Raw genomic sequence first — 23,046 nt, 5'->3', positions numbered from 1 at the left:
GATCGTTATACAGGTCGCTCCTGCGACCTGTATTGTTCTGCATCGCTGGTAAGATCTGACTGTGTGACATCTCACCTGCGACCTCCCAGGAACTTACCAGCGATCCCTATCAGGTTGCATCGTTTTCGGGATCGCTAGTAAGTCGTTGTGTGTGACTTGGCCTTTAGTGATCATACATACTTCAGTACTTTTATTAGTACTCTGCCGGATCATTAAAGAATCAATCGCGGGATCAGGCTGGCCCTCCTGACTGTAGACAATAAGACTTTTTAGTAAGATGTTTTTCTTTTGATAAAACTGTCTAACCGACCAAAAATACCATAAATATTTCCGTTAAGTTCTTCTTGAGTATGAATAGTTTGAGATAGCCTATTATTTAAATTTAAATGTGATAGAATGTGCCCCTCCCAAAATCCATATCAGTTAAGTGCTTAGAAGCTACAAGGATCATCTTTTGTTCTGCATGGCATTGATTATGTGGTCATTAATTGACTGGAGTATTTTTTTTCTGATGCTTCTGTGACGCCCTGGGCAAGCCAGGGGTCACAGGTCACAACATCACCACACACCCCACATTCCCTGCAAGAACACTGTAGTCAAAACACAAACCCTTGTTGCCCTCCCCAGGGGCTGGGGATCACACCAGGGGGTGGAGCCAGGTGGTTGGTCTCCACCCACCGAGGAGTTCACAGTCCTGGAGGCGGGAAAACGAACAGTTTTAGTTGAGTGGAGTTGAGTTGGAGAGGAGTTGAGGAGTGGAGGTGAGAGCAGTGAAGTGGCAGTAGAGCAACCAAAAACTGACTGAGAGCGTCCGGGTGTGTGCCCCGGACGAGACAGCAAGGTTGACAGACGGCGGTGACCGTCTGCAGTGGAGGCTCATCGGAGTTGCCGAAAGGACCGTGGACGGGTGGTGGCCCGGCGGTACCGGAGCGGTACACAAAGTGAGGCCAGTACCATTGGCAGGGGCCTTTCGGATCCCGTCAAGGCTTGGAGTCGCCGTACAATTTGCCAAATCCGTCAGTGAAGGGGACCTCCTGGGTCTCTAAACAGCAAAGTCCCGATTGAAGGCAAAGGTCCAACCGTGAGAGAGGGACACCGCCACCGCCAAGGCACCAGTACCTCAGGGCCAGCGCCTGCGGGCAAAGAGGGGCTCCTCCGGCCCATATCCAAGCCGGGGAGCGGGTTACCGGTGGGAACCCATTGCTACCAACAACCGTATTTAGGTGCAGGGAAGAGACAGTCACCGCTAACTTGCAGGGAACATCAACACCGCAGCCGTCCGAGGGACCCGTCCAACCAGACACTTGTTTACCGTGAACTGTGTCATAATCCTTGGGCTGAGTGAGTACCCCTGCGTCCCTGCATCTCAACAGGCCCCCATAACCCGTCTGTCAACCATCCCAACCCCATCACCGGCCCCGGGACATCCAGCCCCCTGCCCACGGAGGGGAGAATCACCAACTCAGCTGCTCCCTGTCACCGCTCCCGGGATCCCCGTACAGAGCAGCGGTGGTGGCACCAGAATCACCACAACCGTGGGTGGCGTCACGTACATTAATCAAATCCCCCACCAAAAATCAGCCCCTTTCACTCACGAGCGAGGAGCGCCGCTCGAGTCCCCGGGATCCGGCCCATCGCTCGAGCCACCGAGCAGCGGTAGCCGCAGAGCAGCGGTGGCCGGGCCCGAGCTATGGGAGAGCGCAGCGTTGTCACCCTCCTCCCCGCCCGCGACAAGTTGGCGTCACGAACAGGATTTTACCGCTCTGCCGTCTGGTAGAGGTGCGCCTTGTTACTGCCGGAGGTGTCCGGCCGGAAAATTTGGAAAGCTGCCATCTTGGGCGCGAAAAAGTCCCGCTCGAGCGTCTTCTCGAGTAGTGGAGGCGCGAAGGCCAAAACCCCGCCCCGATAGAGGAGGAGCCGGAAAGAGGCTAAGGGGGACGAAATGGCGACTGGTCGCATGTAGCCACGGCTATAAAAGCAGAGACGCCAGGACTCTGCAAGGATACTGGGTTCCTGGAAGGCACGATTGCCAAGATGTACAGTCCGACCGCCAACGAGGACGCTCCCGCACCCGGCACGGCGATGTGGTTGAGAGACCGGACTGCCCCGTTGAATAACCGTCTGCAAGCCCATATGCAGCTCCTCCTAGAGGAGTGGGAGACCGACATGGCGGACGTAGTGGCTGCTATGCGGAGACGCGATCTGGAAGAGGATTTGGAAGAGCGGGTAAGAGACCCACGCCCCTGTATTCCCGAGGGATCGGCCATTGAAGCTGAGGAGCCCGGCCTGCCTCCGCTCACCCTGCCTCTCTCCCCGCTACCCGTGTTAGCTGCTGCCGCTTCACCACTAGGCCCGCTGCCTGCCCAACCGGTAGCGATACCCTACCAATCCGCTCCGGCGGACCAACCGGCTGCAGACGTCCAGGGTGTCCCTGAATTACTCCCGGGGGAACCGCTAGGACCGCGGCCCCTTAACAAGATTGTGCCAGAAGTCCCGGCAGTGACTGCGCCAGACCCCGAGCCCGGGACCGTAGCATGGATGAAGGCCCGGGTGATTAAATTGCACCAACGTCAGCAGGATCAGATCTTCCGGATGATGGAGCAGTGGACCAACGAGGTGGAGATGCTGATTGCAACCACCCCGATGTACGGGAGGGGAACAGATGTAACAGAGTCGACTGGTGACCCACGTCCCTATGTCCTATTAGGACCGGCCGCTGCGGCTGAGGGGCCCGGCCTAGTCTCGGCCTATGCATCACCCTTGCCGTTACTTATGGAGCGCCTCAGTGTAAACTCGCCTGACCTGCTGCCCCGTGCTACTGCAGAAGGATCTGATGTGCTGGATGCTGGAGGCCAGGAGGCTGCGGCAGCTGGCGGCAACCTGCCTGCCGCAGGAATAATTGATGATGACTCCGGCCCCGGGCCCACTGCTGAGTTTGAGGGGGCAAGTGAGCGTCCCCGCTATGAAGGAGACCCAGTGGTTTTCTACACCCCGCGCACCGGTGGAAATGGGTGCCGGGCACCCCTGTCACGGCAGGCATGTCAGTGCATGTTTGATATGCTGGTGGCGGAGGATGGATCCGCCTCAGCTGAAGAATCGGAGTAAAGGCAGCGGAGTACTGTTGCACAGTCCCCGTTGGGACCACCTGTGTGTGTTTACAAGTTAAAAGTTTGAAAATGAAAGTGAATGATTACCGAACAGTAACCTGATTGTCTAGCCTGCTGATTGAACCGGCCGTTGCCGGCACCGTTGTCCCCGTGGGGACCGTTTAAAAAGTTTTTGCATAGGAACTCCTATGGACAAGCCCGAGAACTTGCAGGGCAACCACAAACTCTGTGGCTTGTAAATAAGTTCTGTTACCGTTTCCGCAATTGCCGCCTCCGGAGAGGCAGATTGGAGGGAGGGCCCGCAGTGGAGCAGGCTGGGGCCCAGCCACCACAGGAACCGGTGGCTACCCTCTGGGGGTTCCAGGGGCTTCCCATGGATGTGGGTCCCCTGGAAAGGACAGATCCCGCTCGGGTAACTTGGTTCAGGACTGGGGTCAAGGGGTGCTGCCTGTTTCTTAGGGGCAGCATCAGGGCCAGGTTACTTGGGTGGGTGAGAGCGGAAGCCGTACCCGTTAACCATTTGAAATCGTTTAAGAAAAGTGCCTCCCAATGTGGGATGAAGTTAGTATATTTGTAAACCTGGTTACCGTTTTCTTATCCTTTTTTTCAGGAAAATAAAACCGGTGTTGGACGGGCAGCCCGAGGACGGTCTGCGTTTTGCTAAGGGGGAATGTGACGCCTTGGGCAAGCCAGGGGTCACAGGTCACAACATCACCACACACCCCACATTCCCTGCAAGAACACCGTAGTCAAAACACAAACTCTTGTTGCCCTCCCCAGGGGCTGGTGATCACACCAGGGGGTGGAGCCAGGCGGTTGGTCTCCACCCACCGAGGAGTTCACAGTCCTGGAGGCGGGAAAACTAACAGTTTTAGTTGAGTGGAGTTGAGTTGGAGAGAAGTTGAGGAGTGGAGGTGAGAGCAGTGAAGTGGCAGTAGAGCAACCAAAAACTGACTGAGAGCGTCCGGGTGTGTGCCCCGGACGAGACAGCAAGGTTGACTGACGGCGGTGACCGTCTGCAGTGGAGGCTGATCGGAGTTGCCGAAAGGACCGTGGACGGGTGGTGGCCCGGCGGTACTGGAGCGGTACACAAAGTGAAGCCAGCACCATTGGCAGGGGCCTTTCGGATCCCGGCAAGGCTTGGAGTCGCCATACAATTTGCCAAATCCGTCAGGGAAGGGGACCTCCTGGGTCTCTAAACAGCAAAGTCCCGATTGAAGGCAAAGGTCCAACCGTGAGAGAGGGACACCGCCACCACCAAGGCACCAGTACCTCAGGGCCAGCGCCTGCGGGCAAAGAGGGGCTCCTCCGGCCCATATCCAAGCCGGGGAGCGGGTTACCGGTGGGAACCCATTGCTACCAACAACCGTATTTAGGTGCAGGGAAGAGACAGTCACCGCTAACTTGCAGGGAACATCAACACCGCAGCCGTCCGAGGGACCCGTCCAACCAGCCGCTTGTTTACCGTGAACTGTGTCATCATCCTTGGGCTGAGTGAGTACCTCCGTGCCGCGCGGCACAGCGCTGCCCCTGCGTCCCTGCACCTCATCAGGCCCCCATAACCCGCCTGTCAACCATCCCAACCCCATCACCGGCCCCGGGACATCCACCCCCCTGCCCACGAAGGGGAGAATCACCAACTCAGCTGCTCCCTGTCACCGCTCCCGGGATCCCCGTACAGAGCAGCGGTGGTGGCACCAGAATCACCACAACCGTGGGTGGCGTCACGGACATTAATCAAATCCCCCACCAACAATCAGCCCCTTTCACTCACGGGCGAGGAGCGCCGCTCGAGTCCCCGGGATCCGGCCCATCGCTCGAGACACCGAGCAGCAGTAGCCGCAGAGCAGCGGCAGCCGGGCCCGAGCTGTGGGAGAGCGCAGCATTGTCACCCTCCTCCCCCCCGCCCGCGACACTTCCTTCAACTATCAAGTACTCATTGGAATAGTTTGCTTCTGAAAAAGAGTTAGTCAGCTGGATCCATCTCTTTATTTCAAGCACTAAAGCCTCCATACATATAAGACTCAAGTCGCCCGAATTGGTGGGACCTGCATACAGTCTAAGCTGTATGGGGAGCTTTCCATCCTCCCTCAACATCATCTGGAATTCCAAGTGAAGTGAGAGCAGCAGCTGCTCTCTTGACTCCTTCCGGCTGTCATTTACACCCAAATAAGAGGAGAGGGAGGCAGCTGCTGACTGGCTGCAGGACTCACATGGCATATCAGTGTCACAAGATCCCCAGAAATGCTAATACCGACACTGATAGAATGGTGCTGGCACCAGAGGTGCATATAGGTGTTATCATTTTACTACAAGGAAGCACAGTGATTGAGAAGGGATTTTCTGAGTAGTGGACAACACCCTATAAGTAACACATAAATGCAAATAGCAATTTAGGTTTAATATTGCCGTTAGATTAACCCTTCAACTCCTTCACGACCATAGACATATATATATATACCTCTTAGGTCATATCTCCCCATAGCCACAGACTCCGGAGGCAAGCCCACGGACGTCCCCGCACATGTCTGTTGACCTGATCAGCAGACATGTGCAGCTAACAGGCGTGGGTGGATCAGAGATCCGCCTGCGCCTCCTTACCACCGCGCTGTCAAAATCTGACAGCGTGATTTTAAATGGCCACGGCAGGTATCGCACCATTCCCCGCCACCACCGGCAGCTCAACAATGTGTTGCCATGGTAGCGTGAGGTCAGCTGATGAGCCTTGACGCTACCATGACATATTTCTTGTGAGAGCAGAGTGCCGGCACTCACAGGAACACTGCGTTTCTGCTGATCAGAGTGATGCAGCTCTGATCAGCAGAAATACACAGGCAATCGGACTGTACATCAATAAAACAAGTAAGAAAAAAAGTTTTAAAAAATCTGAAAAAAATAAAAACAGACCTCAAAATTCAAATCACCCTTCTTTCGTCCCATTGAAAATAAAACAATAAAAAAATAAAAATATATACACATATTTGGTATTGCCATGTTCAGAAATGCCCGATATATCATTATTAGATTGTTCACGTTTAGATGCGGAGCTTGGGAAGCTGCAGATTATTATTAGTGCTATCATATAACTGCAGCCTACTTTCTGACAAAAAAATGTATTTTATGTTTTTCTGCTTAGGACAAACTACAAAACAGTGGGTCTTTTCTGGCTGGGCTCACTCATTATGAGCATGCTGGTGTTTTTGCCTGGCAATGTCGTTGGTAAGTAAAATTCATTACCTATCGTTAACCTGCCAGAACCTTTTACTAGCTTCAAGTATCCAGAGGTTATTTAGAAGGCACAGCTCCCCTTCATTATTTACATGGCACAGTTCACTCACTGGACAAGTGCGGGGCCCTTCACTCTTTTAATTGGAATGGAAGGGTTGCCAGGAATTGAACCTGCACAAATCTAATATTGATGGGCTATCTATCAATATTGTGCTTCTGGAAACCCCTTTACATTTTGCAACAATTAGTATTCTTCCATTTCTGCTACAGCCTATAGTTTTAAGATTTATATGATTTATATATATTTTTCCCTTGGCATGCCTAAAGAGCATACATATTGCATTGTGTGACTGCTTCCTCGAAAAATAGCCAAGTCTTAAACGTATATTTCATGCTGTACTTTAACGCTGAATACTGCACAGAAAGTGACTTACAGTGCCTACAAGTAGTCTTCAACCCCCTGCAGATTTAGCAGGTTTGATAAGATGCAAAGAAGTTAGAGCCTGCAAACTTCAAACAACAGCAGGATTTATTAACAGATGCATAAATCTTACAAACCAACAAGTTATGTTGCTCAGTTAAATTTTAATAAATTTTCAACATAAAAGTGTGGGTCAATTATTATTCAACCCCTAGGTTTAATATTTTGTGGAATAACCCTTGTTTGCAATTACAGCTAATAATCGTCTTTTATAAGACCTGATCAGACCGGCACAGGTCTCTGGAGTTATCTTGGCCCACTCCTCCATGCAGATCTTCTCCAAGTTATCTAGGTTCTTTGGGTGTCTCATGTGGACTTTAATCTTGAGCTCCTTCCACAAGTTTTCAATTGGGTTAAGGTCAGGAGACTGACTAGGCCACTGCAACCCCTTGATTTTTTCCCTCTTGAACCAGGCCTTGGTTTTCTTGGCTGTGTGCTTTGGGTCGTTGTCTTGTTGGAAGATGAAATGACGACCCATCTTAAGATCCTTGATGGAGGAGCGGAGGTTCTTGGCCAAAATCTCCAGGTAGGCCGTGCTATCCATCTTCCCATGGATGCGGACCAGATGGCCAGGCCCCTTGGCTGAGAAACAGACCCACAGCATGATGCTGCCACCACCATGCTTGACTGTAGGGATGGTATTCTTGGGGTCGTATGCAGTGCCATCCAGTCTCCAAACGTCACGTGTGTGGTTGGCACCAAAGATCTCGATCTTGGTCTCATCAGACCACAGAACCTTGAACCAGTCTGTCTTAGAGTCCTCCAAGTGATCATGAGCAAACTGTAGAAGAGCCTTCACATGACGCTTTGAAAGTAAAGGTACCTTACGGGCTCGTCTGGAACGGAGACCATTGCGGTGGAGTACGTTACTTATGGTATTGACTGAAACCAATGTCCCCACTGCCATGAGATCTTCACGGAGCTCCTTCCTTGTTGTCCTTGGGTTAGCCTTGACTCTTCGGACAAGCCTGGCCTCGGCACGGGAGGAAACTTTCAAAGGCTGTCCAGGCTAACAGTAGTTCCATAAGCCTTCCACTTCCGGATGATGCTCCCAACAGTGGAGACAGGTAGGCCCAACTCCTTGGAAAGGGTTTTGTACCCCTTGCCAGCCTTGTGACCCTCCACGATCTTGTCTCTGATAGCCTTGGAATGCTCCTTTGTCTTTCCCATGTTGACCATGTATGAGTGCTGTTCACAAGTTTGGGGAGGGTCTTAATTAGTCAGAAAAGGCTGGTAAAAGAGATAATTAATCCAAACATGTGAAGCTCATTGTTCTTTGTGCCTGAAATACTTCTTAATACTTTAGGGGCACCAAACAGAATTCTGGTGGTTTGAGGGGTTGAATAATAAATGACCCTCTGAATAAACTTTCTCAATTTAAAAAAAAAAAAAAAAAGAAATAACATTCTTTTTTGCTGCAGTGCATTTCACACTTCCAGGCTGATCTACAGTCCAAATGTCACAATGCCAAGTTAATTCCGAATGTGTAAACCTGCTAAATCTGCAGGGGGTTGAATACCACTTGTAGGCACTGTACTAACGGAATTAAATGGGTACTCCAGGGAGATAAAAAAATTCTTCTACTGTCCCTGCCTTCTTAAACTGGTGTCACACTAAACGACAGCGACAACGACGTCGCTGTTACGTCACCATTTTCGGTGACGTAACAGCGACCTTGTAAGTCGCTGTTATGATCGCTGCTTAGCTGTCAAACACAGCAGAAGCAGCGATCATAAGGTCGCTGTGCTACATGTTCAGAGAGCAGGGAGCCGCGCTTAGCGCTGGCTCCTTGCTCTCCTGCAGCACACATCGGGTTAATTAACCCGATGTGTGCTGCAGCTACATGTCACAGTTCAGAGAGCAGGGAGCCGCGCTTAGCGCTGGCTCCTTGCTCTCCTGCAGCACACATCGGGTTAATTAACCCGATGTGTGCTGCAGCTACATGTCACAGTGCAGAGAGCAGGGAGCCGCGCGCACTGCTTAGCGCTGGCTCCTTGCTCTCCTTGCTACAGTATACATCGGGTTAATTACCCGATGCGTACTGCAGCCACATGTCACAGTGCAGGAGCCGGCACTGGCAGCAAGAGCGGAGGCTGGTAACCAGCGTAAACATCGGGTAACCAGGGAAAGGTCTTCCCTTGGTTACCCGATGTTTACGCTGGTTACAGCTTACCGCAGCTGCCAGTGCCGGCTCCTGATCGCTTCATTTCGTCGCTCTCTCGCTGTCACACACAGCGATGTGTGTGTCACAGCGGGAGAGTGACGACCAAAAGATGAAGCTGGACATTCAGCAACGACCGGCGACCTCACAGCAGGGGCCAGGTCGTTGCTGGATGTCACACACAGCGACAGCGACGGGACGTCGCTGCAACGTCACAGAAAATGGTGACGTAGCAGCGACGTCGTTGTCGTCGTCGTTATGTGTGACACCAGCTTTATAGTATAAAGATTAGATGCTCAGTGCAGTTCTATAATTTTTATAATACATGTAATTGAGTGTGACAGGAGCTGCTCTCACTGCCCCCTCCTTCTGGGTTGTGGCCGTGCCCCCTGTTCTAGTACAGAATCCAGCTGGATTATCAGGAGGCTAGTTGTTACTAACAGCATGGAGCAGGCCAGGCCCCCTGCTGTCGGACAGAAACAGAAATTATCAGGAGGCTGGTTATTACTAACAACATGGAGCAGGCCACACACCTAATGTTACGTCCCAAAAGGGAGGGGGAGCAGCTTCCGGGTCACACTGAATTACAGGTATTGTAAGGATAATAGAACTGCACTGTGCACCTCATCTTTATACTTTTTGAAGGCAGGGACATTAGAATGTTTATTTAACTCCCTGGAGTACCAATTTAAAGGGAACCTGTCAGGTGCAATGTGCACCCAGAACCACAAGCGGTTTGGGGTGCATATTGCTAATCCCTGCCTAACTGTCCCTGTATACACTAGCATAGATAAAGAGATCTTTAGAAAAAGTATTTCTAAAGATCTTCTACCGTATGCTAATGAGTGAAGGCACTAGTCCCCTGGGCATTAGTTCCCCGACCAGTCGCCCCCATTAGCATGTTAGTACGCCCCTGTGGGCGTGCTAACATGCTAATGAATGTGCAGCATTAGAGGATGATCTCACCTCTCCGCTGCCATCGTGTCCAACTCTGAATTTCAGCTCGGAGTTTGGGTCATGCGCACTACCTCAGTTTGAAGCGAGGACGCGTACCTCTGGCTTCATAGTGCGCATGACCCAAACACCGGGGTCATGCGCACTGAGCTGAAATCCAGCGTAGGGCAGCGATGGCGGCGGAGAAGTGAGTGAGATCATCCTCTGACACTGCACATTCATTAGCATGTTAGCATGCCCACAGGGGCGTACTAACATGCTAATGGGGGCAACTGGCCGGGAAACTAACGCCCAGGGGGCTAGTCCCCTCGCTCATTAGCATACGGTAAAAGATCTTTAGTAATACTTTTTCTAAAGATCTCTTTATCTATGCTAGTGTATACAGGGACGGTTAGGCAGTGATTAGCAATATGCACCTAGAACTGCTCGTTGTTCTGGGTGTATATTGGACCTGACAGGTTCACTTTAAAGAAAAAAAGGATTTATTGGCTGCAGTAGTTACAAACATAGAAAAAAATAGCAAAGTGTTTTCTGGGCTAAAGCAAATTTTCGACAGGCACTGTAACAAGCTGAATCCTAACAACACGTAATAACAACATTCTGAGGACTCTGCTCTGCTTGACAGAGAGCTAGTCATGTGACAGCTCATATGCGATTTACATATTACGGTCACAGGCAGACTTGCTTCACAGCCGGCATCCACCTCTTAACAGCAGCGACCAGAGCAAGTTTCAGCCACTGCCATTTTAAAATGCCAGTGCCCATGTCAATCACTGACAGCTGCATTTAAATGTCCTGTGACGTGATCGCTAGGAGTCAATTTAAATGCTGGGTGCATGCTGAAGAGCTGCCTTGGGCTACAGTATATAGTATGGGCGATCAGACAATAACAGGTCTAAAGGGACTAAAAAAATAAACTTGAAATTAAAAACATATATGTTATAGAAAGTACACAAAAGTGGAGGAAAAATATATAGGCTTAAATCATCCCAATTTTCCCTGTTTAAAAATGTAAATAAATTAACATATTTATTATTGTCGTGTTTGTAAAAGTCCGATCTACCAGAATATGAAATGATTTAAACCATACATTAAATATCTAAGAGGAAAAAAAATTGAAACCCCAGTAATGCTATTTTTGGTTGCTGTACTTCCCTGTATTGGAATGGCTATTGAAAGAACAGGAGAAAAAAACAAAAATGAAGAATTGCCAGGCCTTATAGTTAAGAGAAAATTGCTACCCGTAGCTACAATTTGACTTAATCGGTTCAGGCTTTTGGTGATGTGATACCTCCTCCATCCAGTAGTAGATACATTTGGGTGCATATGTCAGTAACTTTGCTGCAGAGACATTCTGGCTCACATCACTTCAGCACCTACATGATGCAGATGTTTGTAGTTTCCCTGTGTTCTAACATCAGTACCTCTGTCATACATTTACCACTTCCATAGCTTCTGCTTGGTATGGAGTTATACATTGGGGAAGATGCAATGATAAATGTAATTGAATTCTGTCTCAAACCAAAATAAGCTAAGGTACATACGTGCCTTGCTTCTCAATTTCTATATGTTTTAGAGATTTTTTTTTTTTAATCACCATACCTGATATTGTGGCATAGCTTAGTGTAGGGGTGTCATTCAGTGGGAAGTACGTGGCCTAAACATGACAAAATGCACCATACTTTTGGTGCAAAATATTTATGTAAGCTAAGCCATCTAATCGGTGGTGTAACGTTGGACAAATTGTGTAGTTTGTCATCCAGCATGAGCCACTGTCATAAATTTAGCCCATTTTCACACCTTGCAACTTTCTTCAGCCCTTGCAGATGGTGAAAATGACAAGTACAGCAATACTCATCCTTTACTCTTCTAGTGCTGTATCTTCATCACTTCTCCCAATTATTAGTTTCAGGCTACAGTGGTGATGTCATGTATACAGTGGATACGATGGCTGTAGCCAATCACCAGGCTTAGCGACTATTCCGATGTAGACATGAGCTACTTAGCCCAGTGATTGCCTGCAGTGATCTTATGTATTGTATTGTATACAACATTAACTCTGAAGGTTGGAAACCATCACAGCGAGGAGCGATGAAGAGGTAGTACTCTAAAGGGTGCTTTACACGCTGCGACATCGGTAACGATATATCGTCGGGGTCACTGTGTTTGTGACGCACATCCGGCGTTGTTAGCGACATCACAGCGTGTGACACCTTGAGCGACCTTAAACGATCGCAAAAGAGTTAAAAATTGTTGGTCTGTGAGACGTCGTTCATTTACCAAAAATCGTTGTCTGGTCAGTAGTGAGGTTATTCGTCGTTCCTGCGGCACAACACATCGCTCCGTGTGACACCGCAGGAACAACGACCATCTCCTTACCTGCGTCCACCGGCAATGAGGAAGGAAGGAGGTGGGCAGCATGTTCAGGCCGCTCATCTCCTCCTCTCCTCTGCTACTGGGCGGCCGCTTAGTGACGCCGCAGTGACGTCGCTATGACGCCGAATGCACCTCCCCCTTGAAGGAGGGATTGTTCGGCGGTCATAGCGACGTCGCTGAAGAGGTATGTGCGTGTGACGCTGCCGTAGTGATAATGTTCGCTACGGCAGCGATCACCAAATGTCGCACGAACTACGGGGGCGGGTGCTATCGCGCTCGACATCGCTAGCTATCGCTAGCGATGTCACAGCGCATAACGCACCCTTAACAGGGGAAAGTCCCGTCTGCAAGCCTATGTTCTAAAGAAAGAAAACATACTACTAACCAAATTGAAGATCAGTATTTCTTCACTTTTTAAGTGCTCTACACCAGCACAAGTAATATAATTAACCCCTTAGTACTTTGAACCACCAACGATTTCTGCTACATGGTACATTTTTTTTGGGAATTATGAATAGTTTTATAATAAATTGGCATTGAAATAATTCTGACACAAACCCTTTATGTATCAGTGACTTATTTTTGCAAAACATTTATTTAAAAAAGGAGCATCTCTTGTACCTGATTTCCTAATTTTTGTTGTCACCCCTCTTTAGAGTAGTGTCATTTCATGCATATTTCAGTAGCTTACCATATTTCTTTATATGCACTTGAAGCAAACTATAGAGTGGAAGAAATTGGGAAGGAGAAATAGAATTATCAAAGAGAGACCCTGCAAAATATATTTGTTACTGTAGAGCTATAGGATAGATGATAGATATATAATCTCTGAGGGTCTGACCATTGGCACTCCCAAAAGAGGACCCATAGTTCCCTGTGTGAATGGAATAATAGTGTTTGAGGTCAGAAGTGTCTTTAGTGGAGATACCCTTTAAGCAGCTCATAAAGTTCTTACCACTTTAAGGCTAAGTTCACACACTGCTTTTTTTTGACGCTGCGTTTTTGTGCATTTTTTGCTGCAAAAAAACACACAAAAACGCACCGGCAGCAAAAAAACGCAGCAAAAATGTATACGTTTTTACCGCGTTTTGGTGCGTTTTTTTGCTGCATTTTGCTGCGTTTTTGCTCATTACGTTTGTATACATTTTTTGACAGTGAACAATGCCATTAAAGATTGTTGGAAATAAAAAAGAAAAAAGGTCTAATGTCTTTTTTTTCTTCAATATGTTCTTCATTCTCCACTAGTGTATGCAGGAGAGCAGACAGCTGCAGAACTACAAGGCTCAGCATGCTCCATCCAGGACTGTATGCTGGAGGGAGAGGCAGGGGGAGCAGAACTACAAGGCTCAGCATCCTCCATCCAATAGTGTATGCAGGAGAGCAGACAGCCGCTGCAGAACTGCAAGGCTCAGCATCCTCCATCCAATAGTGTATACAGGAGAGCAGACAGCAGCTGCAGAACTACAAGGCTCAGCATGCTCCATCCAGGACTGTATGCTGGAGGGAGAGGCAGGGGGAGCAGAACTACAAGGCTCAGCATCCTCCATCCAATAATGTATGCATAAGAGCAGACAGCCGCTGCAGAACTACAAGGCTCAGCATCCTCCATCCAATAGTGTATACAGGAGAGCAGACAGCAGCTGCAGAACTACAAGGCTCAGCATGCTCCATCCAGGACAGTATGCTGTAGGGAGAGGCAGGGGGAGCAGAACTACAAGGCTCAGCATCCTCCATCCAATAGTGTATGCATAAGAGCAGACAGCCGCTGCAGAACTACAAGGCTCAGCATCCTCCATCCAATAGTGTATACAGGAGAGCAGACAGCAGCTGCAGAACTACAAAGCTCAGCATCCTCCATCCAGGACTGTAAGCAGGAGTTTTTTGGCCCCCAAACAAATGACGTGGGCTTCGCCATATTTTTGTATGCTAGCCAGGCACAGCAGGCAGGTACAGGCTGCCTCCATCCCCCAGCTGCCTATTTGTACCCGGCTGGGAACCAAAAATATAGGGAAACCCTTTTTTTTTTTTAAATTATTTCATGAATTTCATGAAATAATTAAAAAAAAAAAAATGACGTGGGCTTCGACCAATTTTTGAGTCCAGCCAGGTACAACTAGGCAGCTGGGGATTGGAATCCGCAGTGCAGAGTGCCCAAGCTTTCTGGGCACCCCAGCTGCGAATTGCAGTCCGCAGCCACCCCAGAAAATGGCGCTTTCATAGAAGCGCCATCTTCTGGCACTGTATCCAACTCTTCCAGCTGCCCTGATGCCGGGTGGCTCACTTGGTAATAATGGAGTTAGGGCTAGCTGTGTATTATCAGCTGGCCCTTAGCCCGAAATTCATGGTGTCACGCTAATATTAATTTCTAGTAAAGATAAAAAAACCACAACACACAGAAAAATATTTTTACTAGAAATAAAACACAACACGATTAGTGACTCCATCTTTATTGAAATAAAGAACTCCCCTCCGCAGTAATCCTGGGTCAAGGGTCCCGCGCCGTCCAGTCCGGATCCAATATCATCTGATCAGTTTGCTGAAAGGCAAAGCCATCAGATGATGTGTCGTGTTCAAGGGCCTGAATCACATCACACATCAGCTGATTGTATAAAAGCCGTTTATACAATCAGCTGATGCATCAGTGCAAAAAAAAATACTCACTTATGTGCAGACTCCCGTCCGATCGCACCAGGAGCTGCCGGTAATCATCTGATAAAGTCTCCTGACGGCATCAGCTGATAGTTTAAGCCGGCTGGGCGGTAAAAAGCCGGCGTCAGCGCGAGACTTACGATCAGCTGATGCGTCAGATGCCGCATCAGGTGACCACATCAGGTGATCACCGCCAGGTCCTGTAGCTATCGGACATGCTGCTCGGGAGTCAGCACACAGCCGGAGCTGGGGTGGCGGTACCGGGAGAGGAGCTGGGAGCGGACATGTACCGGGAGTCTGCAGACAGGTGAGTATGACATTTTTTTTTCTACTGTTCACTTTTGATTTCCATCTCCCGCCCGGACATGGCGCCGGACGGGAGGTGGAAGCAGCGGTGGCGGTACCGGGCGTATTCACGCTTCTCTGTTTACCAACAGAAGGAATCCTCTTCCTGTACATGTCACTTTACTACCCACTCCATGCGTTTACAGCTGCGTTTTTAGTCATAGAAATGCACTAAAACGCAGCTATATTTGCAATTTGCGTTTTTCATTGCGTTTTTGAACATCTCATTGAACTCAATGGGTGGAAAACGCAAAAATAATTGACATGCTGCATTTTTGTGGGCACCACAAAAACGCAGCTAAAAAAAACCCGCTGCGTGCAGACAGCAAAAATGAAAACTCAGACTTTGCTGGGTAAGAAAAGTCATGCAGTTTTCTGAGCTAAAACGCACCCGAAAAAAGCGCAAAAACGCAGTGTGTGAACTTACCCTAATACCCTCCGGCAAAATAAAAAGCATAGGCAAAGAATTAAAAGGAAATTGTTTTTTTTGTTGTTTTTTTTTTAATCCAAGGTAATTCAAATATAAACATAGCAAATAGACATTTTATCAGCCAAGTTTATAGGAACAAATGCACAGAGAAGATGCTGCAATCCCCCTTATTAACACTAAAAGTCCCAGAGAGGGGTCATTTAACATTTCTACCTTTGGAACCCAGAGAGCTCGAAATTTCTGGGACTTCTAGTGTTAAAGGCGGTAACACAGGTACAAAATACTGATGAAACCACTCGCAACCTACCAGTTCATGGAGGGGGTAATTGCCTAGCATTAGAATTACACACAGATGAAGATTGCAATAGGGAGCAAGTCACATACATGTGAAGCAAAGTGCCTAGCCAGTAGCCTTTTACAGGCCCTAATATTCGATTAAGCAGACTGTCCGGCACTCTTTGTGCAACACAGACGTACAGGCCCCTATTTTACAAGGTCAAGGTCACCAGTGATGTTCCTGGCTGCAAAAAAATGTAAAAAATATAAAATGTGCAGAAAAATACTATGAGGTATTGGTTTATATTTTGGCCAAAATACGCAAGCTCGCAACCCACCATCAAGGGTCCCCATGTCTTGCGAGTCCCTACACTACAGTAAAATATTTTTCTACAATCCCCTCCATGAAACATGAAATATATCATTCAACCTTAGAGGGATTGTATAAGATTATATGTAATCTCACAAGACAAAGTCCAGACAATTGCGCAGAGACAGCTGATTATGAGATTCAAAGATGTAAGAGTGGCATATTTCATGCTGTCATTTTATTTTGAGCTCCTTTCCGAAGCAATCCTTTATAACTGTGTGAAAATATATCTATAATCTATTCATTTTATCTGAGTAAGAGCATTCATTTGGTGTTAAGTGATAAACCTCTTGAAAACCCCGCTAGAGTTTGCTCTTTCAGTTCCGCCAGGGACTCGTAGCTCAGGATGAACTGGTAAAACTAATGTTTGATTTCATAAGACTTGGGAATAAAACTTGTCTCCTATATCCCACTGTGTCACAGTGATTTATGTGTTGATGTGTCATAGTGGCTTGGGAGACAAACGTATGCTTCTGTCGCTTTCAGGATGAAAGATGGTGGATCTGGGGGCGTATATGCCTTACAGTACGGCAATGAAATCTCACTAGGGGCCCATGACTCAGTCAATGTCACTTCTATTGTACTGTAACATAAAGAGGGATTGTTTGGTCTTGTTCGCGTGTGATGGAATTCTTATCTTTCTGCCGCAGTGAATTTTCACAAAGTGGTGTGATTGTATTTCAGGGAAGTATGGTACAGAAGTCCGTCCTGCCTTCATCCTTAATATTCCCTACCTGTTTCTTCCTGTTTGGGCAGGAATCAGAATATTCAGAGAAAAGCATTCCTTTACCAAAATACCAGCTGAAAAGGTAACAGTGCCAGAAACATCCTCACCAGAGTCCTGTACAATATAAACTGTCTATTTTTATGTTACCCATATATTCTTTTTTGTTTTGTTTTTTTAGGTAACATTGGCACACGAAGAAGGAATTTTTCAACGCCCAGTAGATATTGCACTGATTTTGTATCTCTTAGGAGCTATTACATTTACTCTTTTCAGAGGTCTGGTAAGTTTAAATATAATGTTTGATCCACTGTAGGCAGTCACGTTCCACCATATTGGGGCAATAGCAAAATGCCCTGTTATTTACACATTGTGATAGAATGTGTGATCTAGAAAGCAAATATTATAATGAATATATTCCACACATACCTGTGTGACTGGCGCACTATACGAGCCTCATCTGCATTCATGTTTAATACTAGGCAGCCTCCTCCATGAATTGGTAGCTTGTGAGTGGTTGTTTCATCAGTATTTTGCTCATGTGCTGCAACCTGCTAGTGCATTGGTAACCTGACATGGTGTTGGTAATCTTTCTTTTTCTGTTATGCATTTTGCCGATAGAATGTGTGATCTAGAAAGCAAATGTTATAACAAATAAATTCCAAAATACCTTTAAGTAGCAAATCAAGTTTGTTTTGTCAAGGAAAGTAATCACTTTAGCACATTAAAATGGACTCCATCTTCTTAAGCCCCCGTCACATTTAGCGACTTACCAGCGATCCCGAAAACAAGGCGACCTGAGAGGGATCGCTGGTAAGTCGCTGGGAGGTCACTGGTGAGATGTCACACAGTCAGACCTTACCAATGACTCAGTAACGATACAGGTCGCAGTAGCGACCTGTATAACGATCTCTGCTGTCATTGGGACCCTGTCACAGTGTCAAACATAGCGATGCCTCCTGCCCAGCAGGACATCGCCTTTGAAGAAAAAGGTCCAGGTCATTCAGCAACGACTGGCGAGCTCACAGCAGGGGCCAGGTCATTGCTGGATGTCACACATAATGAGATCGCTGTTGCGTCACGAAAACCGTAACTCAGCAGCGATATCGCTAGTGATGTCGCTTAGTGAGACGTGGCCTTTACATTGATATATACCTGTCCTAGGATAGGGGAAATGATCATGTGAAGTAGAATACTGTGTCCCCCTACCGTCATGAGTCTTATGTAATACGGAATATACTATTGGTGCTGAGGTAAGAATTTCCTGCTGGAAATGAGGTCCACCATGCCTTTGTGATCAAGCATGGTAAAAACCAGGGATGCTGAGGTAAGATGAAGCTGCTCACACTGCTGTCCACCCTGTCTTTCAAATCTAATACTGGAGATAAAGGGGGCTATGAGATAAGAAGAGGTCACTCACAAAGCTGTCCATCCTGTTTTCTGAATGCTGAGCGGCTTCAATGACCTGCAGATAAAATATACCATGTACTGTCAAGCTATTTCAAGGTCACAGCATTCAGAAGACAGGGTGGACAACAGTGTGAGAGCAGCCTTTTACTAACTCAGCACTTCTAGTATTTCCAACTTCAGATCAGAAAGACCTAGTGGACAGCAGTGTGAACAGCCTCTTTTTACCTCAGCAACTGTTGTATCTTCAATATTAGATTAGAAAACAGGATGGAAGCAGTGTGAGCAGCCTCTTTTTACTTCAACACCCCTGGCATCTATAGTAGATCAGAAAGACAAGGTGTATAACAGTGTGACCAGCCTTTTCTTACTTCAGTACCTCTCATTAGATCAGAAAAGCACAGTGGTATAGAGGTGAAGCTGCCTCTTCCTAACTCAACACTCCTCGTATGTCAAGTATTAGATCAGATAGACAAGGTGGACAGCAATGTGAGCAGCCTCTTCTTACCTCAACATTTCTGGTATCTCCATTATTAGATCAGAAAGACATGATGGACAGCAGGGTGAGCAGTCATTTCTTACCTCAGCTTTCCTGGCATCTCTAGTATTACATCAGAAATACATGAAAGACAGTAGTGTGAATGGCCTCTTTCTATCTTAGCACTCCAGTATTAGATCAGAAAGCCAGGGAGAACAGCAGCATGAGGAACTTCTTCTTAGTTCAGTAATCTTGCTATCTCTAGTATTAGATCAGATTGACAAGGTGGACAGCAGTGTGAGCAGCCTCTTCTAATTTCAGCACTCTTACTATCCACAGTATTAGATAAGATAGATATGGATAACTGCAGTGTAAGCAGTCTCTTCTACCTTTGCGCTCCTGGTATCTGCAGTATTAGATCAGTAATGTAGGATAGACAGCAGTGTGTGGCCTCGGCACTACAGGTATCTTCACCATATCTATAGACTGAATGGAGCAGAGAACACAAATGCTTGATTTTGCTCTATTCTTACACAGTCGTATCTCTGTATCGGTGTGGTTCCCAGTGTCTGACCACAGGCATCTATACCTTTATTACCTATCCTTGGAATGGTAATAAATCTTATTTATTTATTTGTTTATTGAAAATGCCTAAATGCATGTGGTCTTAGGGTATTTAATGTTGGATACTGTACATATGTTTAAATCCAAGTATTGAATATGATGTAATATTCTAAATTCTGCCTTCATTTTAATCCATAGTTGTCACTGGACTGTCCTTCTGACACTTGCTTTACCTATATCTACCAATATGAACCCTACATAAGGGACCCTGTTGCTTATCCTAAAATTCAGGTAAATTTGGAGATTTTGATGTATACTGATAAAAATCATGAGAAAAGTATAATTAAATGAGCAATATTTTTAAAGAGTACGGTACTCTTAAATACTTTTAAGAATTGATAACCTATTACTCATTCCTGTAACTCTTTAGCGCAAAATGATGTACATATACGTCAATGCTAGGGTCACCATGTGCAGAGGGGTTCAGCTTCTGGCTCTTACAGCTGGAGCTGCACTGCAATCGCTGCTGTTAGCCTGTCACCTTGTACATGTAGTCATATACATATGTGGTCAGCATTGTATACAGATGGAGAAATTGAGAAGAATGATTATAGATTTGTTGGAAAAGATTCAGTATAACTTGCATTTTATTTATTGAAATCTCTGGTGTTTGTATACATATGAGTGCAGTGGGATGTCTTACTTAATGATTGATCTCTACATTTATAATCATATAGGGAAGACTGTCAATCACTGAATAGGACCGCCTACTGGACTCATAGTCATACAAACACCAAGGATTTCAATGAATAGAATGGAAGTTGTACTGAATCTTTTCCAAGAAAAATATGCATTATTCTGATCATCTCCTGCTGCCTGCACATCACATACCATCACATACATTTTCAACCTGACAGATTTCCTTTAACTGTTGCCGTTACCAGTGTGTGTGAGACTGCATTGCAGCTATAAGACCCCACACTGGCAGCCAGACTGGTTTGTCAGGTCTCTGGAAGGAGAATAGTCTTCCCCGTGGTCCCCACTATAGCTTATGAAAGCCAAATCAGATCCCATACTTTGCACTGACGAGGGGCAATCACACCGAAACACCATGTCTGCAAATTGGGGTTCTGATCTGGTATAAATCCTAAGTCATATGAAAAGGCTTGTTAAAGGGCCACTTTTGACTTTTAGGATTGCCACTTCCAATAGGCAGCGCTACAGTTTGTCTCCTTCCTGGAGAGACAATTTGAATATTTCCCAGAGGGGTATTGCAGCTAGAAGACTCCTCACTGGCAGCCAGACTGGTTTGTCAGGTCTCCGCAAGGAGAATAGTCTTCCCCGTAGTCCCCACTATAGCTTCTCATAAGCCAGATCAGATCCCATACTTTGCATTGACGAGGGGCAATCACCCTGAAACACCGTGTTTGCAAATTGGGGTTCTGATCTGGTATAAATCCTAAGTCATATGAAAAGGCTTGTTAAAAGACCACTTTTGACTTTTAGGATCGCTACTTCCAATAGGCGGTGAAAAAAACACCAAAAAACTGATCTGTAACAAATGTTCAATAAACATGCAACATTACAAGCATGTGAATTGCAGCCTCAAGACTAGAAAAAAAACAAGGAGAAAAATTGTATGAAAAATACCCTGACTATAAATAAATAAATTGCAAGTGCTTAATAACAGGGTACTTAGTATATACATTTCTGCAAAAAGGTAAGAAGCTGTCCCACCTTGTCACGGTGTACCCATCTGGGACAGTCCCTATCCAACTAAAGTTAACACTATTATACATACCTGACTTGTGTCTATCAAAAACTCCAATGTGAATGGTAAGAAGTGGTCAGCTGGGTCCCAGATTAAAGACACAGCAAAGTGGGAAGCAGTTAGTTGTTCAGCCTCAGTATAAGGAGGGCTGCGCCCCCAACTTGCAATAAAGCAAGTTTTTTTTCTAGTCTTGAGGCTGCAATTCACATGCTTGTAATGTTGCATGTTTATTGAACATTTGTTACAGCTCAGTTTTTTGGTGTTTATTCTGCTATCTTGTTTTATTGCAAGTTGAGGGCGCTGCCCTCCTTATACTGAGGCTGAACAACTAACTGCTTCCCACTTTGCTGTGTATTTAATCTGGGACCCAGCTGACCACTTCTTACCATTCACATTGGAGTTTTTGATAGACACAAGTCAGTTATGTATAATGGTTTTAACTTTAGTAGGTTAGGGACTGTCCCAGATGGGTACACCGTGACGAGGTGGGACAGCTTCTTACCTTTTTGCAAAAATGTATATACTAAGTACCCTGTTATTAAGCACTTGCAATTTATTTAATTATAGTCAGGGTATTTTTCATACAATTTTTCTCCTTGTTTTTTTTTCCAATAGGCGGTGCTAGAGTTTGTCTGATTCCTGGAGAGACAATTTGTGAAATGGATGGGTTACTATGACAGCCAGGAGCCTGTTTTAGGCCCCTTTTACTGTCATCTTGGTATTCTGGGGACGTGAAGTCATAGGTTGAGCTTCTTAGGATGCTGTGATTTTCAGTATGTACTGTCTGGTGTTACAGTATATGGAAGAAAGAAATAAAAAATTGCATGTTCAAGTACCGTAGGGTGACTAAAAAATACAGTAAAACATTAAAAAAGTAAAAAAAAACCCAAAACAATAAATATGAAAAATTTGAATCACCCCTGCTTTCCCCCATTAAAAATAATGAAAAAAACCTCAAAACATATTTGGTATCGTTGTGTCCGTAAAAGTCCAGTCTAATAAAATATTAAATATATTCACCCTTAAACCGATAATCACAGTAACGAGAAAATAAGGTAAACACTACGGATTTGGGGTCTTTTGGTTACCACATCACCCCAAAAAATGCCATTAAGACAGATTAAAATGTTGTATATAGATATGGAAATCTGTTTTTCATGGCAAAAGATCCAGTATTCATAAGTGATATGAATAAAACAGCAATTTATTTAGAATAAAGCAACAATTTAAAAAAGTATATAAAAAGAAAAGAAATACATACTTAGAGACTCGGTATCATAGTGTTAAAAAGACTGAGTTGCCCCCTCAAACTGTGCAATATTTAACTTACAATTATGGCACATAGCCATTATTCTTCATGCTCAAATCAAAATAATATAGCACATTAGTTAAACAGCACATAAACATAATGTAACGGTAGGGCTATTCAGGTTTACCGAGATCCTTGCATATCTCACTTTTTTTGATCCTTTTAGTTTTTTTTTTTCTTGAGTGCTCTCCTCACATTTACCTATTGAGCTTTTAAATATATTAAATAAAATTTGTAACTTTTGTTTTTGTTCATTTCCATTGGGATTCCTCCTATATCCTTGATTGTTAGCCAACAATTATTAGTTTCCAAGGACCTGCTTTCATTTGAATCGCAAACACATCTAATTGTCAAACACATCTTATCTAGAAAACAATATCTTACAGAGCGTTCCAAGGATGTTTGCAACTAGCAAT

At 45.9% G+C, this 23,046-nt stretch overlaps 1 protein-coding gene across 1 annotated transcript in view; it reads left to right on the top strand.

The window, feature by feature from the left end:
• The window catches only part of TM6SF2 (transmembrane 6 superfamily member 2), a 74,242-nt gene that overhangs the window by 26,690 nt on the left and 24,506 nt on the right, over positions 1-23,046 (top strand). The window contains exons 5-8 of the mRNA XM_075338444.1: positions 6,244-6,326; positions 17,062-17,186; positions 17,283-17,384; positions 19,749-19,841. Of these exons, the coding sequence (XP_075194559.1) occupies positions 6,244-6,326; positions 17,062-17,186; positions 17,283-17,384; positions 19,749-19,841 (403 nt within the window). The remainder of the gene's footprint in view (positions 1-6,243; positions 6,327-17,061; positions 17,187-17,282; positions 17,385-19,748; positions 19,842-23,046) is intronic.

The sequence above is a fragment of the Anomaloglossus baeobatrachus genome, chromosome 1 (genome assembly GCF_048569485.1).
Source record: "Anomaloglossus baeobatrachus isolate aAnoBae1 chromosome 1, aAnoBae1.hap1, whole genome shotgun sequence".
NCBI classification, from domain to species: Eukaryota; Metazoa; Chordata; class Amphibia; order Anura; family Aromobatidae; genus Anomaloglossus; species Anomaloglossus baeobatrachus.
Note: the sequence above shows the minus strand (reverse complement) of the source record. Positions and strands in the feature narration are given on the sequence as shown.